Raw genomic sequence first — 17823 nt, forward strand, 5'->3', positions numbered from 1 at the left:
ATAACATATAGAAACCTATGTATAACACCTTCCACGTTATCTTGCTGAACTTACAACTTCTGTTTTTACTGGCTTAGAGAACCTATGAAAGTTAATAGGCGTACAACAAGTTATAATTACGCCATAACATGTTATACCACAATAACACACTGCTAAAGTGAATGTAGTCTCATTGGAGATCACATTTTTTATACTCTGCCGACAGTTTACCAGAACAAGTAATGATATAAAACTATCAAATTTTTCTATGAAATCACAGCTTTTGTGAATTGTCCTTTCAACGTCATCCGATCTCTGGCTTTGGTATCTTTAACAGACCTCCTTTACCTTCATTTGCATGGTGGCCATGTTCACCTCAGAATATCTCTGCTGTATTACAGCCCTGTGCTGCGGTCACCAAGCCAAGTTCCTATCAAGACCGTGATTTATGGTACGAGATGCATTCCTAGGCCCCAGTGGGGAACGTTTAGCTGAAATATGAGAGGAGATGCAGAGAACATACTCAGCCCAACGGACATTTTTTACTTTAGCTCACTCTTGCACCCTAAAAACAAGGCCACAATGGCACAGGTTACTAAAAAAACTAAAACAAATGAACAAATAAAGAACAAATCAATCATCTTCAGAGATAATATGTTAGCTGTGCATAGGCTTCCTCTTCCTTTTGTGACAGCAAAAAAAGCGTTGTTCCGTATGTTATCATCAAACCATAACAAAAAACTAAAACAACTTTATGTAACATAACATTCAGCTTTTACCCTTCCAAATCACATTGGAACTACATATATCACCAAAACGACACCCAGAGGCATCTCATTCTGACAGAATGGAACAAAGTAAAAACTGGACTGAATGATCAACCATTGCCAATACATTTCTCAACCCTGGTCCTCAGGACCACCTGCCCCACATGTTCTTGATGTTTCCCTATTCCAACACACCTGACTCAAATGAATGGGTTGTCGTCAAGCTCTGCAGAAGCCTGATAACGACCATTCATTTGAATCAGGTGTGTTGGAGCAGGGAAACAGCTAAAGGCTACAGAATAGTGGGCCCTGAGGACCAGGATTGAATACCACTGGTATAGAGTACATTATTTTCTGAATTTGCAGTTTTTGCTATGCTCAACTTTAAGACTTAAGAATGCACATGCTTATGTTAACAAACTCTGAATGAGGCAGAAAAATATGAAGTTTGTGTACCAGAAGACACTCCATGCAACTAAATGCATCTGATTTAGCACAGCACCTCCACCATGTTTAGATAAAACCAGGACTGATATAATGGGCATGATTATGGTATTAATACTCAATTGTTCCAAAAAAAACAAGTGTGAATCACAGGTGCACATCTCATACAGCCTCTATTGTGATATTATTGTCAAGGGGTCCTATTATAATTTGTATGGTATGGATATTTAGGCTGGCAATGAGTAGCATTGCTTGTGCTATGTGGCTCTGCAGACAATGAGGCCTTTGTGCCACCCGGGCCCCATTGCTGGGATGGTGTCGTACACCAGCAGAGCCACTTCGACAACGTCACACCCCTTATTACAGGACAGACATTTCCAATGTCAACCAGGTGATGATTGCGTGGCCAACTTCCGACCACTAACAAATCACCTCCTCAATTAGCCGTAGGATCTCCTGACTTGACTTTGTGGATCGACAAGAAAAGGCATCCTGTCAGCTTGTATGGGAGAACAAGACAGAGACAGTGGGGAGGCCTTGGTCCTCCTTCTCTGCATGGCACCTTGACCACCAGCCAGGTCAAAAGCATGAAGCACGTACACAGATGTTGCCCTCACAGCTGATTGGGAATAAGCTACTTCTTCATCCCTCGAATGGGAAAAGTACTTTGACCCGAGATCTGCTTTTCAGAGGAATTTGTTCCTTTGGAGACAGGATAACGCGGACAGAGGGTGAGCGTAGCACCCGCCCCCTTACTACTCTCCCTCCGCCATCTGATGTGAGGGAACATGTGAGGGAGAGATTCCATCTGCCCATGGTGTACCCCAGCAGAAGGTGCAGCTAATGAGGCTTGATTTGCAAGCCGCACCTGCCTCCAATATTGGGCGCCTCTCAAACCTCTCTTCCCCAGCTCTTTCCCCCCTCTAGGTGTAATCATTGGTTAGCTTGTATGAGAGAGCCCACAGGATTGTAATCATGGACGTCATTAGCAGAGAGGGCCTGCTGCAGGGAAAGGCCTGTTGACCTGCTTCTTTCCTACTTACTAACTGCCATTCATCAAGCTCTTCAGTATAGACGAAGGTAAGGTCAAAAAGGTCAATTGGCGTTTCTGGATTCACTGTAGACATTTATCACAAATTCCTTTATAGTTGCTTTAGACGTTACCTTCAGTAACTATTTTAAGTTGTTATAAATTTTGTAAAAAATTATGTCCACAACACCAAAGAACAGCAGGTTTAGCAGTTGATGACAAGAGGCATAAACCTCTCAAGCTCTAAGTGCCTTTTCTCTCCCCCAGAGAGGATAGGATAGATGTCACATCAAGCACCAGTGTTGTTCAGGGGTCTACTGAGGGCTCTGAGCCTCCTTGCTTCAGCCTGGCTCCCAGACTGAAGCAAATCCCAGAGATATCTTCCTCAGACTGGAGAGGATAACACTACCTAATTGCTGTTGCTATGGAGTCATAAGGATCAGGGTTTATGCTAGATGTGTCAAATTAGATTTTGAGTTTATTAAAAAAGAGTGAACTTGCATGCCAATTTTGAAATGAGCAGTGCCCCCTACAGGTGGAAAGTCTAGCCATCCACAGGATTTTTACTAAATTATAAAGCACAGGTACTTCGTAGTTTGACACAACATTTTGCTAGTTGCTAAAAGCTAAAAGAGTGTTGGTTATTTGTTGCATGTTCATGTAACCGATGTTTGGTATAGTAGTGTGGCTGTTATGAAACCAAAATAAAGCAAACCAAACCTGGCTCACACAGAAAAATGACAAAAATAAAGCATTTTATATTATAAATCCTCAACCTCTAAATCATGTAATTGATGCTTAATCAATAACGTAGATAAACCCGCGCACAAAGAGGTATATGTGTTGGTAAACGCGTTGTTTTTATTACACTTAAAAACATAAGTCTTGAATGGCAGCTATTGAAAATAGATTTACTCAGAGTGGTTTAATTAAGCCGAGCCAGGTAGCTGGTAAAAGCTTTTGAGTGCCACAACAGCGTAGCCGTCGTTATTGACTGGATTAATCCATATGTTTTCCTTTCTGTCTTTCTTCTCTGTAATGGCTCCGTCCTGGTGGCGACCCGGGTTAGTCAGATCCTCAGGCAGGTGGTTCGAGACTGAGGCAGATGGGCTGAGTGTAGCAGCTCTAAATGTGTAAACTTCTCGTCTGCGTCAATCTACAAGGATGGCCCCTTCAATTATTACTGGGCCCCTTTTCATAATTAGCAGAAGCCTGGTGGGGATGAAAGCCCCTCTAATGATGCCTTTGTTGCCGTGGATCTGTGCACAATCAATGAGAGGGAATGGATGAGAAGCTACCGCATTGTGCACCAACGTGCCTCTCGGCAACATCTCAAGGAACAATCACGCGCGGCCTCAGTCCTCCGCTCATTAATATGAGTGTTCACAGAAGGGCCGATGAGGGTGAGAGAAAGAGAGAGTGAGATCCTCGCAGCACTTGCCGTTCCCACAGGCCACTGAGACGTGATGCAGAGCTACACGGCCACAAACAATAAGCACAAAGACGGCTGGATCAAGTCCATTGTCAGAGACTAAAACAACATCGTAGACACGTAGTTCAATGAGCATAGTCTCACTGGGGGAAGTTTATGTGCATAAACAGCTTATCTGCGAAACTTGAGTGTGTTTAAACATCAACGCCTCACATAAATGTGGTCTTGATTGACAAGGAGAATTGGGAACCAGGAACCAGCAAAGGGATTGGGAGGATGGGTGGGCCTTGAAAGCCAGCGACTCAAAGTGGCTTCTCAGCAAGAATGCAGAGCGATTGTGGGGGGTCCTCAACACAGAAAAACCATAATGTAATATAATCTTCATGATATAAACCCAGAGAAGAGAGTAGACAGGGGTGTATGAACCCAAAGAGATGAAAGAGAGAGAGGTGATAGTGCTGTAAAGTTCATCGGGCAGATTGTCAGGATGGTCAGGTTGTTTTGGAGCACTTTCAGCTCCAGCAGAGCCATCAGCAGGACAGCACCCCCAGCCTTGATGTGATCAAGTGATTAGGTTCCTACACATTATTAAAATGAGAAATTATAGATTTTAATCATGAATTTGCTTTGACTTGCCCAGAATGTCATCAGGCATCAGGCATCTGTCCATATGTGAAAGGTTCCAAAGAAAGCTACTTTTATTCTTAAAAATATTAACTATTTTATTCTTAAATATACTAATTATTTTATTCTTAAAAATATTAATTATTTTATTCTTAAAAATATTAATTATTTTATTCTTAAAAATAATAATTATTTTGAAAATGCCATTCCTTCTGTATGTTTGACTATGTTCTATTGGTTTTAGTCTTGACAAACAATAGGTCATGCTGTTTTAAAATCATGGTTGCTTTCAAATATAGTCTGTCCAAAAGCCTACAACAATTTCTACAAACGGATTATTATTATTATTACTATGGTTATTATTGATTGTTGGATTTAATATTTAAAAAGGACACAGTCTAACACAAATGTCACCTTTTGATATTTAGTACTGACTTGAAGCAAGATTGTGCCAATCCAGCAGTGTTTATTCATTACAAAGAAAATGATTGCCACCAAAGCTCCTTCATTATGTTGTAATGGCCATCAAACACATCCAGCTCTCCTAGGCTGCCTGCTTGAGTTCTATCATGTCCAGGTGGGTGCTGGGAACCATGCCACAGATGGCCCCCAATGCACAATAGTATAGCACAGCTGTGGAAGCCACCTAAATTGGATTCCTCCTGCTGTAACCTAGCAACAGTGGGCATTAGTACATACAAGCTGGATGGCGCTGGCTTGTGGTGCCAACACCACGGTGGGTGCCTGGTTGCAGCTCACTGGCAGATGACATTGAGAAAGCTGGCATGCAGAGATTACGGTATCTGAGTCACACACTGGCTCAGCAGGAAGTCAAATGAAACACAACATCAATGAAAGAGCAGATAGACTTTTTAACAACTGAACATTTGTAGATGCACGTACAGTCTTATTATTTACTATAACATTATTTACTATAACAATCACAATGTATAGGCTACTTTATGTATGTACAAACATTTAAATAAACATTCACGTTAATGCTAAAAAGGTGTTAATTCAGCATTGAAAGACAACTATATTCAGGATGCAAGCAGTACGTCTCCAGTATCAGAGCGGTACTGACAGATAAAGACAGAAACAAAGATCCAGACCGGGCTGGTGGAGGCAGAAACAAAGAAAAGGTCCACACAATCAGGTGTTTGGTTGGATTATGTAGGCATTGTGTGTGCCTGTGTTGTGCCAATGCTGACAGTTCCAAACGCTTATCCGAAATCATGAACTACGAGGAGGAAGATGGTCAACTTGGCTCTAATTTAAAAAATGTCGCTTCAGCAAATTTGGGCCCTCCAAATGTCGCTCAGGGTCATGGTTCCGTCGACGGATGATAAGGCCTGTGAAGCGTTCCGTTTCTACGCTTGGCTGAGTTGAACACGAGGCCACCACTGGGGGTCTCACCTCAGCCGTGGGTTTCTTTCATTTTTTCCAGTTGCAGCAATCTCCATCCTAGTCAATAAACAGCCACTGTATTTAGTCTGTTGAGCATCTACCTATCTACAAATCAAATTTGATTTGTTGATTTCTTTTTACAAGCAATGTCAGAGGGCTTCACATTATGCCCATATAACTGCACCTAAAAAGCGTCTAGACTACACAAGCTTCACTGAGACAATTCTACATTCCTGTTGCAAAAAATCGGTACTGCGAAATGTTTTACCACATCCGCAATTTGTATTTGTAATTTACTTTTGTTAAATTACTTAAAGAAAAAAACACTGCATTCACCTGAATATATCGCATTTTGTCACTGAATCCTCAGAGTCAGACTTGCTTGGACGTTTCCTTGTGATAACTGTCTGGCGTTCACCCAGCTTCTCCTCTCAGTGCCTGGGATTTTCAGAGGTTTCTTGTCGCTGAAACAGCAGATGTCTCCTGCCACATGCTTCAACACTTTGATTTAATCTCTTTGCAGTTGTTGATCAGATCTGGCTTGGTTTGGTGCAACCTGCTTTCAGTCCTTAACTTTCATCTTTGGTATTCAGACAGGCAACCGCGCCCAGCGAGAAGCCTGCTCCATCTGGTTTTCATAGCACAGATGAATGAATGGCGAGCTAGCATTTGTCTTGACGGTTTTAAACAGTCGCAGTTTCCACTTTGATTTGGCCATTTTCAGGTGCCCTTTTCTTGTCTACTGTACAAGGACACTCAGATGGAAAGACATACGTGTTCTTCACAGTGAAGTTGTCTGTTATTTTTGACAGTTTTAGCTTGGGTTATTATTTCTCATTCACTTTCATTTCATCAGATTGAGCCACTTCTGTGTTGCTACGATAACATCAGGCGTGGTTCCATTTAAGCCACACATATAGTTCAATGTTAGTGGCCACCCAAAAAATAATAATATTCAGTACAGGAGGACAGGCTGACTGATTTAGTTAAGTTGGAACTTCCTTTGTTCAACCTTGAATGTTTTTTGACAACATATGTTTTTGCAGTTACTACTTACCAATAAATAACAACATAACTATATCACAGGACAGGAGCCAGATAATAAAGTACCTTACATACAAATATATCCAGAAGAGACCCACAGCCACAACAGTAATAGTAATTATGTATTTTAATCCCAAATCCCATACTGTCACTGTACTGTGAATTTTATTCAGGTACAAAACACACAGACTATGCATAATGCTCCATGAGAAAAGACGTCACAAAAAATATATAGTAATGTTTTAAAAGGCTATTCTTTAAAACCGTTAAAAAGCCACCAATGTTTTAAATATTCGGGAGTGAGGGGTAAGGAGAACCAGAGGATGCTGGTGCTCAGGAATCCAAAGTTTCAATGAAACTATTGAAATACAAAATGGTCCAATAATATGAATGAATCATCCGCATTTATTAGAAAACCATTTCAGTTTTTAATCTCAACTGATTTGAGAATTTAAATATCATCTACCAAATATTTTTCGTCGGTGACAGTTACCCTATTCCTAAATGACAAATTAGAATCTGAAAAACAATAACACGAGTAAAATGAATTTGTAAGAGCTGAATTTTGTCTCCCTACAAAGGCTTTATATGAACTGGCTGGGATATTTAGATTTACAGCTCCCCCTTGAGTATATAAATAGAAATTATTCTTGTCACAACGGATATTAACTAAACCTATTGATCATGAAATACAAATTGGATTTGCATTCATATGGGAAGGAAAATAAAAGTGAATTGAAAACTCTATAAACTACATTTATTAATCATGTTTAAGAGTATACAAAAATGTATAATGTGCTTAAAAAAAGAAAATGTGCAGTAAATGTATTTGATAGTAAAATGCCACACAAACAAAACTGATACAGTAAACCAATCAGCAAACGTTCATCACGGTCTTTCAATCTTGTTTGACGGCATATCCTAGAAGTGGAAAACATGAGTTAGTGTATGGCCATGCAATGTTGGTACAGTATGATTCTGAGGCAGGTGCCGCAGACCAGTAATGTTGTCTATGTTTATGCGAAAATATGTGGACGGTAAATTTAGAATTAGAGTTGATATTTTTTCAAAGACGTTTGCTGAAGCATACAGTAATGAACCACCTGAATGACTAATGATGTTATGTACACTAACGTCAGTTATGTAACTCCAGTTCTATGAATGGCAGTGGTATACCAGTGTTGCCTTGGTAACAAAGCCTGGTAACTTATTTCGGACCCACCCCTCGTAACCTAACCATTGCATTTGCTTAAGGGAAATTTGATTGCCTGGCAATGCTATGCTAGAACCAGCTTCCTTGGCCATAGGGACAACCAGGTACCAATGCAAGCATAGCTAACACAAGGGACGAGCATAGTGCACCGTTGCCTGTGTTTGTGGTCCTAGTCCAAGCACTATAAGAGCTATCAGACAAAAGGGATCAACCCCTGACAACCCAGTAAAAGAAAGGTGACACATGTGCCACAGTGAAAACAGAGCACACAGGGTTTCGGACAGCCCTAACAGGAGGCCACAGCCACCTAACACCCATCACCAGGGAACACCCTCTGTCACTTTGACAGCTCTATGAGTTCCTGGTACTGAGTAATGTTCTGGGGGAGCCTATGGAACAGGTAGGATTTGCATGCAGTATGTGACCCGGGCAGGTTAAATAAAGGGACACAGACAGAAGAACAAAATAAAGGACAACATAACACATAGAGGGGGCCTCCTTGAGAATGCAAATCTACCATTAAAACAGTCGGGAGAGCTCATGCAAATGATGAGGAAATATTCCCGCAATATGCTGCACTGCCCTCTCAGTCCTGCCAAACATTTGCCTGTAAGAACTCGCCCATTGCAAAGCGAATAATGAGTTTTATTAATTCAACAATGAACGTTTTATAAAAATAGATGATCATGCACTCCTGCATCATTATGAGGGTTTAAAACTGGCGTAACTAGTGTCAAAAACAAATAAAGAGGTGAATCACAAAAAATTCATTTGAAGAGATTTGGTTACCAGGTGTTCTGGCTTTTCTTGCCTCAGGCTACCTGTAGAAGACCAAGTTCTGAAACAGAGACACCTCTATACTGTGTAATACTGTGGACATGAGGACAACCTACAAGCTGTCATGAATGTTGAGAGCAATAGAATAGAGTAGAGTAGACAAGAGTAAGTCTTTAAATCCCCCAGGTGCTCTTTGGTTAACAGCCAGCAGTCAAGAAATATATAACACCTACGCAGTCTCTTGTGTTTGGCCTTTGAGTGCATTCTCTTGTGTGTGGTCTGTGTTGGAAAAAACAAAAACACTCAAAAACCCACTCATTGACCTATACTAAAATAAATGCAGATTTAAAGTGCCGGCATTCAGCTCTGGTGTGCTGGATGAGTGTGACATATATCATCTATCATACAGCATGTGAATATTATGTAGATCAGGGCAATCCATCCCTTGCTGCTGGTGAACTTCCTATTAGTTTACATTCCAATCCCATCTGTAACAAACAAGATTCAGCTTGTCAACCAACTAATTATAATTAGGTGGATTAGGGTTAGAATGAAGGCCTACAGGACGGTTGACCTCTAGAGCAGGGGTGGGGCCCTAATGTGTAATATAGATAATCACTTACCTTCACCGTTTATCTGCTTTCCACAATAAATTTGACTGAGAAAAAAAACAATTTACAAGAAGTAGTGTTAGATATGACTGAATTAATTTTCTCATTTGTACATGTACAGTTTATTGCTTAATGTTCTGTAAAATCATGAAACTGCATTTGATGAAAATACATACATTTTGTCCTTTAAGCGGCTTGCTGTAAAATTCTGTTTCCACGGGCTGGCTTCCTCGTCGACATTCCTTAACATCTTAACTCAACAAAAAGTCAACAACCATGTCACAAATCACATTTCTGCCTTCATGCAAGTAGATAATGATCAGAAAGTCAGTGAAGCTCGTAGCTGTGACAATAAGTCCCTGGTAATGTTTGGAACCTCTGGATAAAGTGTTCATGAATAGAAAGGATTCAAATAATTACCTGGTGTATGATGAATAATGCTGATTTTATCTGGAGAAAAAAACATAGTTTTCCTTTTTTTTTTATATCCCGGTCATGCATTATTGTCAAAGAATGTGGCATGACTTTTAAAAGCAACTCTTATCAATCCATAAGACTTTTTCAAGTTCCTGGATCATTTATAACAACACATAACTTTTGTGTTTTTGAATGCATTGCATGAATATTTAGTTACCATAGATACTCTGGTCATCTTCTCTGTTGTTGATGATGCTCGCTCTGAGCTGACGGAGTTTCTGCTGAGAGATGAATGTGGTTGCACAGCCTAATTATAAAATGTTCCACCATGGCACAAAATGCTTTTAATGACGAGATACAAAAGTAGCAATGCTTCATAGAAAATGTCAACTTTTTGAAAGCATTGTTGCGTTTCAGAAATGCAATGTGTTAAATCTTAAAGCTGAGGGTTTTTATTTTAACAAAGACTACAAAGCTATCTCTGTACAGACATTGACAGATCCAGTTCTGTCATTTCAGGACAGCCACTGCAACAACAAAGATCATCTTTCTATTTTGGATCCATGAATTGATGTCAAGCCTGCAAGAGAAGGTTCTAATGACACACATTTTGTACAATTATTCCTCATATACCTGCTGAATCGCATCCATGCCCTTTTGAACTCGCTGCCAGTCACTGAATTGTTCAAGAGCCTCATCCATAGTTAGTGAACCTCGCTTGACCTTCTCCTGCAGCTCTATGAGTTGCTCCAGGCCTGGTGGGTGACTTGGCACAAATGTGTCATATGTACAGGAAATGTTGTCTTCCCCTCGTGATACACATGGATAAAAAGAAACTGTAAACCAGGGGTGTCAAAAGTACATGGGTTGACTTGAACAATAGAAATGAAGTGGCTGGCTGGATGCGTACTGCCATGGAAACGGCCTACATGCTGTGTTTGTTTGACGATTGGGACATTTTGCTATTGGCTTAATATAATAAGCCAAGGCTTATCTGTCTGACAGAATAATGCATAAACATGTTTAGTGTGCAGGGAATCAGATTTTGTCGAACCCAATAAAAAAATGCTTATTTAAGGCTTTAAATTTGGGTCTCATCTTGTAGAACGTGTTTTTCTATGTGAAACGGCGCGGTGTGTTAATAACAACTCTCACCCTGCTTTGTGGGGTACGAATACAGAGTTTCAGAGTCACTCTGTGACATCTTCTTCTGGAAAACTGCAAACCCAACAAACAATTCATGATTGGGATGTCAACAAAAAAACACAGTCATTAAAATGCGCAATTGACGATCGTCAATCTGGCGTGCCTTACCTTGAGCGATGAAGGGAGTCAGGTCCTCCTTCGTTGGGGTGGTCTCAGGACGGGGTGTGGGTGCAGGTGGGCGGTTGGCAATGACCATGTTGTGGCTCGGGGCCAAGATTGTATCATACTCTTCGTCATTTATCCCGAGCAGAGCGTACGGGTCCTCCTCATCTTCATCCAGGTCGCCTGGTTCCTCACGTTGGGCCCCTGCATTGGACGGATTTCACACATGGCAATGTATACATTTATGCAGCCTGATTTCTGTTTTTACTGTAATTCGATGGAGGCCGGGCACAGTATTCAAATGAAATGAAGTCAAGTACAAAGTCACCAGAATTCATTCTCTACTCACTTGCTGTCCTCCTCTGCATGTGCTCATACACACCGGACTCTTCGTTGTCTTCGTCCGTGATGAGATTCTGCAATGACAGACCGGAAAGAAACTCTCTAAACTAAACAATTCTTTGAAGCCCGGTCTGCCAGACATTGTGTGATGGAATTGACTTCAAACATCAAAGATCCAAAGTAGATTAGAACTGTCCTTACACTCTGTAGAGTACTGTATGCATGTAGAGAAGGATATTTCCTGCACCATGCACCAGTCAATAATTGTTACCTTTTCATAGTTTGCTAGTGTTTGAGCTGGGACTTAACTAAACTTATTGGAGGTAAAATAAGACTGTCTTACATGATTGGTGGACAGGTGCAGAGACTTACTAGTGTTTCCTTCAAAAGAATATGCAGTTCAGCGTGACCTTCACTTTGGGCAAGCTCAAGCGGTGTCTGACCGTGAGAGTTAGGAGTGTGCAAAGCAGTCTTCGCCCCAGGGCACTGGAGCAGTACACTGCACACATCCTTGAATCCATTTTTTGCAGCAAAGTGGAGGAGCGAAGGTATTTCTTGGTGTGTTTCTATTACGGAAAAATATCGAGTCACATTTTTGTTTCTTTGTTTTCTCTAAGCCAGTAAGAGGTCACAAAAGACGGTCCATGTTTTGAAGTGAATCACAGTCACAGCAAGAATTTGACACGTTTCTCACAGTAATGTTTGAAACCTGTTACCTGTCTCAGGTGTGCCATCAGGCTGCAGGCCCTGGAAGCCTCTGGAAGGCATGCGTTCCACCAAGATGGAAGACAGCCTCTGATCCAGCATCTCTCCTGAGGACACCTGTAGTGCCTGAGAACATGACACATTTTAAGATTTTCAAGTGAGATTTTGCTCCCGTCTCTCTGACGACGAGAGCAGAAGTGCTGCCACCCTACTTCCTGGTGATGCCACTCTACTTCCTGGTGCTCCCACCCTACTTCCTGGTGCTGCCACCCTACTTCCTGGTGCTCCCACCTTACTTCCTGGTGCTGCCACCCTACTTCCTGGTGCTGCCTTCCTGGTGCTGCCACCCTACTTCCTGATGCTCCCACAGCGTGAGCTGCTCTCAGGCTTCCATAAACCTCAACATCCAGTGCTAAACATTAGCTTTCACTCAAAAAGCAGCAATCACCAATCATAATGCCTGTGATTGTCAGATTATTGTTGTCAGTGGACAACATTGACAAGCACCATTTTTCTAATAATAATGTAGCCAATAAACAGCATAGACATGAATGCAGTCAGCAGACGTACCTACCTGGCACATGAAATCAACAGGGTCTGCCACCTTTGCGAGAAGGTGGCCTATTTCCTCCATAGTGCTGTAGTACTGCAAATGAGTCTTGCCAATTGCCAATGTGCCACAATACACAGTTATGTCAACACACCCTACAGGGAAGTCTGAAACAGACAAGTTACATTTCATGACTTATGAACGAAACCTCAACTGTTGTCTTGTGCTTGGTGCCCATTCTGCTTCTGTTCCTGTGAAATGTCATCCAGCTGTCCTTACCTGCTGCCGTCACACAGAGGGTCAGATCATTCCACAGCACAGCTTTGACTGTCACTCTTCTACTCCTTCCCAGGAACTCCACCTCCACATCGTTATTGAGTACGCTGTCTTTTAAGAGAATGAACACCTCTCCGGGACCCTGGAGTCAACATGGATCATTCTAGTCAGCAAAGGACACTGGACAGAAAGCCAGTAAGAATTTAATATTAAACAGGAAATATGAAAGTTTATTTGTGAAATAATGACAATGTTGCTGCTTCAAATCCCAGGTCTGATAAGAAAAGCTGGTAATATGTCATCCTTAGGCAGTCTCTGGTATCAACAGCCCACATTTTCATAACCACCCACCACCATTCAGACCCACACTCAGGATCAGAAGGCTTCTGAATGGAGGAGTGATTACATTGACTTGCTTCTCTTTCCCAAACTCGCAGTGCAAATGAGAATGTCTTCTCAACCGACAGGCTTGGTTAAAGGTTTACTCAAAAGTAAACAAGCCTGTGTGACACACTGTAGAGGCTTTGTTAGGTTGGGGACTCACCCCACAGGCGACTCTGGAAGGCACAACCACAATGTTGTTTGTGACACTGGGAGCTTTGCTGGACTGCCTTCTCAACAGAGTTGGTTCTGTTCCAGGGAATCTCCCAGGCGTGGCAGGACTGGGATTCACTTCTGGAGATGGAGCACCTGTACAGACAGGCAGGTAATGGTGACATTTAGTGGCTCTTCTGATGTGCTGAATTGGCCTAGACTTTTTTGGGGGGCCTAGAACTTATTTGAAAAGATGGCGTTGTCCTGGGAACTGCGTGCGTGTGTTAATCTCACGGTGCACAGAAGCAAGGCCGATGTAGATTTGCATGAACACGGATAATGTTCCACTACAGACGAAAGAGGAAATGGAGACAATTTGCATGAGATTGGGCTCCAGCTGAGGAGATGCTCTGGTTCTCTCAATCACGCAAATCTTTACAGTCTGAGTTTTATTTAATTTTTTACATGAAAGCCATTATCAGGTCCACAAAACTAAAAGTCCTGTTTTTATATATATTTATATAACCAAACCCAAAGCACATTTGCCCAACAGCTAATATGCTTTTCATGGTTTAGGTACCATTTCCGACGATAAATATGAATTACATAATGACAACTCTTGAGTCGTTGCATACCTCTGTACACGATTTCTGTCACAGCCGACAGGTACTCCTGTACATCCTGCTCACTGGAGATCTGCAGGCACTCGCCCCCCTTCAGGGGCACCAGCTCAAGGAGAGGAGCCAGGCTGTCCACTCCACAAAGGAGCACCACGACGCTTGCTGCCGGACAGAGAAGGCGGGCCAGAAGGAACCGGCGAAGTCGGCACATATTCTCCAGCATCCCCTTAGACAGAATCAGGAGCTTGCATTTGTACCCGACTAAACACAGGAAGTCCACCCGCCGGCTCGACACGGCACCAATATCGTAGCAGCAGATCCCACCCTCCTGGATGGGACCAGTGAAGATGGAGCGCAGGTACGTAGCCCACTGTTCTGCTTCTGCCTCGTAGATGATCAGAAGCTCCTCAGCTAGACAAACATGGAGGTTCAATGAGGTCTACATAGAGGATCTTAACACCATACACAATGTAGCTAACCAAACAGTGTCTCTTTTAAAAACGGAATTTTTCAATAAATCCACTGCATCTTCATACATACACATGCAACTACTGATACTAGTAATGACAAAAACAATCATCATTGCTATCATCTTCATAAATATCCATAGCAAAAGTGACAGTACTTGCAGTAATCATGAATCTACTTTGTTTTCAGTGGTATATTTACAATTTACAGTTAATGTATAATATAATTTCTGGCAAGAAATACTATTTTATTAATACAGAAATCTACAAACCAGTATCTCACAGTCAAGACAAAATCATCACATACAAAAAGTGAAAAGTTTTGACAGACCTGTGTAGCTCATCTTTCTGTTTAGTGCTGTGTATCGCTTCTTTACTCTAGAGTGACAGAGAACCTGCTGGCTTCACACAAGCTCTGTTATGAGGTATCGTACTTTGGTCTGATGACTATCTAAGGACTGGGAACTTCCTGTTATTTCATTGGACAAAGAGATGATTTTCCATTTTCAAATATACATGTTATCAAGCGTTTGCACAAACATCGTCAATATGGTGCACACAATGTATTTAAATATTTATTGTTGTAGGAGCATTTATGTTGTAAGACAGATTATTAAAAAAAAATATTAATGGCAATGGGCTTTGAGCGCACAACCCGTCAACTGTTATCTGGTGTAAATGTGATGGCATGTCTTTCTCTGAAGGTATGTAAGCAAAGCATTTCCAAAGGGTCTGAATACTATGCTAGTGTTCTGTCAATGGAATACATGCTGTATTTTAGTATCTTCTAAAGCAGCAGCTACATCCATGTCACCACATGAGACAACTCTGTCAACATGTGTGGTGTGCGTAGGACCCGTTCTCAATATCAGGGCCCATCAAGTTAAGAAACGTTCCAAAAAACAAACGCAAATAAGTTCAAGATTCTTAATATTCCAGTATATGTGTGTATAAGCTAACCTTAATAATTGATAACATTTGCCACTTCCACAGATCTCCATAATTTGTTTGGAAAATAATGTATAATATTATCTGGCATCCTGTGACATAAGTACACAAGGATATGTTCTACCCTGAATAAAGAAAATTAAATGTTGTTCTTTAGCATGTTTTTTTATTTTTCAGGAAATTGTAGGAAAATCATAATCCCAGTAGTCAATTATTGAATTGATTATTAATTTATTTGAGATGATTCAATACTTATACTTCATAGAAACTACTCAATGTCAGAATTGTCTGCATTGACAACACTAATGCTGAAATAAGAAGAATCATAAATGCACCCCATAAACTGTAACTGATATAGGCCTATGCAATGCTTACAGAAGGTAGTCTGTCAAATGATCTTACAGATCTGCTTGTGTTCAAAATGAACACTAGCACCCTTTACTTATTGCGAAATATTATTGCAGAAGTGCTGCCCAATCCATGCCTTCGTTTTCTTTAAATTGTCTCATAAATATAGTTTTGGCATTGAAAAAGACAGTTTTTTTTAACTAGCTAGTCTTCCAGTACGGTTTTTATACATCGAAGAACTGAGTTTACAATTCACACGGTAGATTGACACAGAAATAGACACACAAAGATGACTATAAAGGCAGAGTTACCTGCTGCCAATAGGAAGGCTAACATAAATTGAAGGCGTATCTTGGTCAAGGCAAACTAGGTTGCGCTCAGCGCGAGAACTTGATACAGAGTAACAGTAAATCAGACGGACCTACAGTATCAGCGTTGAAATTTCCAACCCCGTTGAAAGTATTTTTGGCGAGTGAGAGGAGCGAGTGAGATCACTGCGGTCTCTCCCTTTTGATAGACTTGTTGTTGGGCAAGGACAACGCAGGATCTTTTTTTAAGGCACAGTTTGTTTTATAAAGCACACTGGAAATGTCCGAAAACAAGCCGAATGATGACCCGAAGTTATCTACGACGGACAGGGTGGTCAAATGTAAGTGTTTATTGTTTGTTTATGACCGTAAGATTGTAATACTTTCCTTTTCAAGTCACATGCTGTAAAAAGGCCAACGTGTCCACCTTGAACAACAAGACAATCCCAATATCTGCAGGCGTAACTGAACTCAACAAGAGGTGATTATGGAGAAAAGGGTGTTAGCCGTGATATGACACCGGCTATAGCAATGCTACTCAAGTAGGAAGTAAGGTTGTGCTACAGTCGCCCACTCCAGTTATAGGCAATATGACAGGTTTTAATTGATGTCCATATGTCGCAATGAATTGAGCTTTTACAGTCCGAACATCCTATTGTTCTATTCCTTTTGTCATATTGGCTATTCTCACAGCACCTTTTTCTTTCGAAACGCAGACAGCAATTAACTCACGAGTTTGTCTAATCTAATAAAACTGATATGTTAAATGGGCTTAAACAGCTTTATTTTACTTTTGTTGCTCCACACAGAGTTCATGCTTCGTTTCTAGTATGCCATATTGGTATATAGTTCTTAGACAATTTTTGGTGTCTGGGATTTTATTACATCCGAATAATCATGGATTTCTCTGTGATCCATCTACTGGAGACCAATCAGTGTTTGTGTCCCCTTCTCTCCAGGGAAATAATGAAGTGCAATTCAGATTCCACCCCCTATTGTTCATTTATCTTATTGTATTTACTTTTGAAAAACACTCACTTGATTAGTACATTTTAAGAAGGTTTTATGGCTGTCATCTGAACATTTCATGAAAAAGTGGATGGAATTCTCTATGGCATTGTTATGCATGTCTGTTGCATATTTATATACTGTTTATATAATAACAATCAATCCTGATAAGATATCGTGATTGTCTTTTAAAGACTTGTATTCTGAGGATGACTGTTAAGGTCATGGCTCTGACGAATTTTACTCAGATTTTATTGTATAAAGAATACCCCGATGTTGATTACATGCACCTTACTTTGAGAAAAAGAACATCAATGAGAAGAAACAGTTAGGTAACAGTTTTCACAAGGAGGTTTACAGAACAGACAATTTTCCACAAAAAAACATAATTTGTAAACCATTAGCATCTGGAATAGAGGAAAGCACAAAATAATTATATAATTGTTTTGTGCTGTATGTATCGTATTGTGCTGGGTCAATACACTTTCTACAGGTTAGGAAAGGACACACATTGTGAGAAACGTACTCTATCGTTGAATATCTGGACTGATAATTCTTTACAAATCATTGCAAACTATTTTTTTGTCTAACACTTACCTTTTCAGTTGGATATACATGTTGCATGTGCCATTTGCACCATCTGTATCAAATGTAAGTAGGCCTA

At 40.8% G+C, this 17823-nt stretch overlaps 2 protein-coding genes across 17 annotated transcripts in view; one reads left to right on the top strand and one right to left on the bottom strand.

The window, feature by feature from the left end:
- Nucleotides 1-7467: 7467 nt before the first annotated feature.
- On the bottom strand, nt 7468-14999 carry LOC124486936 (B-cell scaffold protein with ankyrin repeats-like). 14 transcript variants are annotated; one of them, XR_006958308.1, is made up of 18 exons: nt 14879-14998; nt 14096-14491; nt 13471-13616; nt 12930-13068; nt 12675-12817; nt 12112-12226; nt 11768-11961; nt 11403-11469; nt 11060-11257; nt 10901-10963; nt 10379-10581; nt 9963-10026; nt 9749-9778; nt 9505-9578; nt 9341-9375; nt 8951-8996; nt 8730-8778; nt 7468-7648 (listed from the first exon to the last, which is right to left on the bottom strand). XR_006958308.1 is itself a non-coding variant. In XM_047048826.1 (17 exons), the coding sequence occupies exons 1-15, from the start codon at nt 14889-14891 to the stop codon at nt 9343-9345; spliced, it is 1878 nt and encodes a 625-aa protein (XP_046904782.1). In that variant the 5' UTR covers nt 14892-14998; the 3' UTR covers nt 7468-7648; nt 8951-8996; nt 9341-9342. The 14 variants fall into 14 exon arrangements, 7 of the variants coding, with proteins under 7 accessions (XP_046904782.1, XP_046904784.1, XP_046904781.1 ...); XR_006958314.1 differs by lacking the exon at nt 8730-8778 and adding an exon at nt 9125-9205 and having other exon boundaries at nt 14879-14997; XR_006958313.1 differs by adding an exon at nt 9125-9205 and having other exon boundaries at nt 7468-8778; nt 14879-14997.
- Nucleotides 15000-16109: 1110 nt separating this feature from the next.
- The window catches only part of LOC124486937 (serine/threonine-protein phosphatase 2B catalytic subunit alpha isoform-like), a 28673-nt gene continuing 26959 nt past the window's right edge, over nt 16110-17823 (top strand). The window contains exon 1 of one of the 3 annotated variants that reach the window (XM_047048833.1): nt 16110-16492. In XM_047048833.1, the coding sequence (XP_046904789.1) occupies nt 16432-16492 (61 nt within the window). In that variant the 5' untranslated portion in view covers nt 16110-16431. The remainder of the gene's footprint in view (nt 16493-17823) is intronic. The other 2 variants (XM_047048831.1, XM_047048832.1) reach the window with 2 other exon arrangements.

This window comes from Hypomesus transpacificus, chromosome 25, assembly GCF_021917145.1.
Source record: "Hypomesus transpacificus isolate Combined female chromosome 25, fHypTra1, whole genome shotgun sequence".
Taxonomy (NCBI): domain Eukaryota; kingdom Metazoa; phylum Chordata; class Actinopteri; order Osmeriformes; family Osmeridae; genus Hypomesus; species Hypomesus transpacificus.

Bases quoted from the DNA above. Each gene is read 5' to 3' on its own strand.
- LOC124486936 (XM_047048826.1), bottom strand. The intron at 13,069-13,470 runs GTGAGTCCCCAA...TGTTGACTCCAG, and splicing joins CTTCCAGAGTCGCCTGTGGG to GGTCCCGGAGAGGTGTTCAT. The intron at 9,376-9,504 runs GTATGTATTTTC...TTTTTTTCTCAG, and splicing joins AGCCGCTTAAAGGACAAAAT to TCAAATTTATTGTGGAAAGC.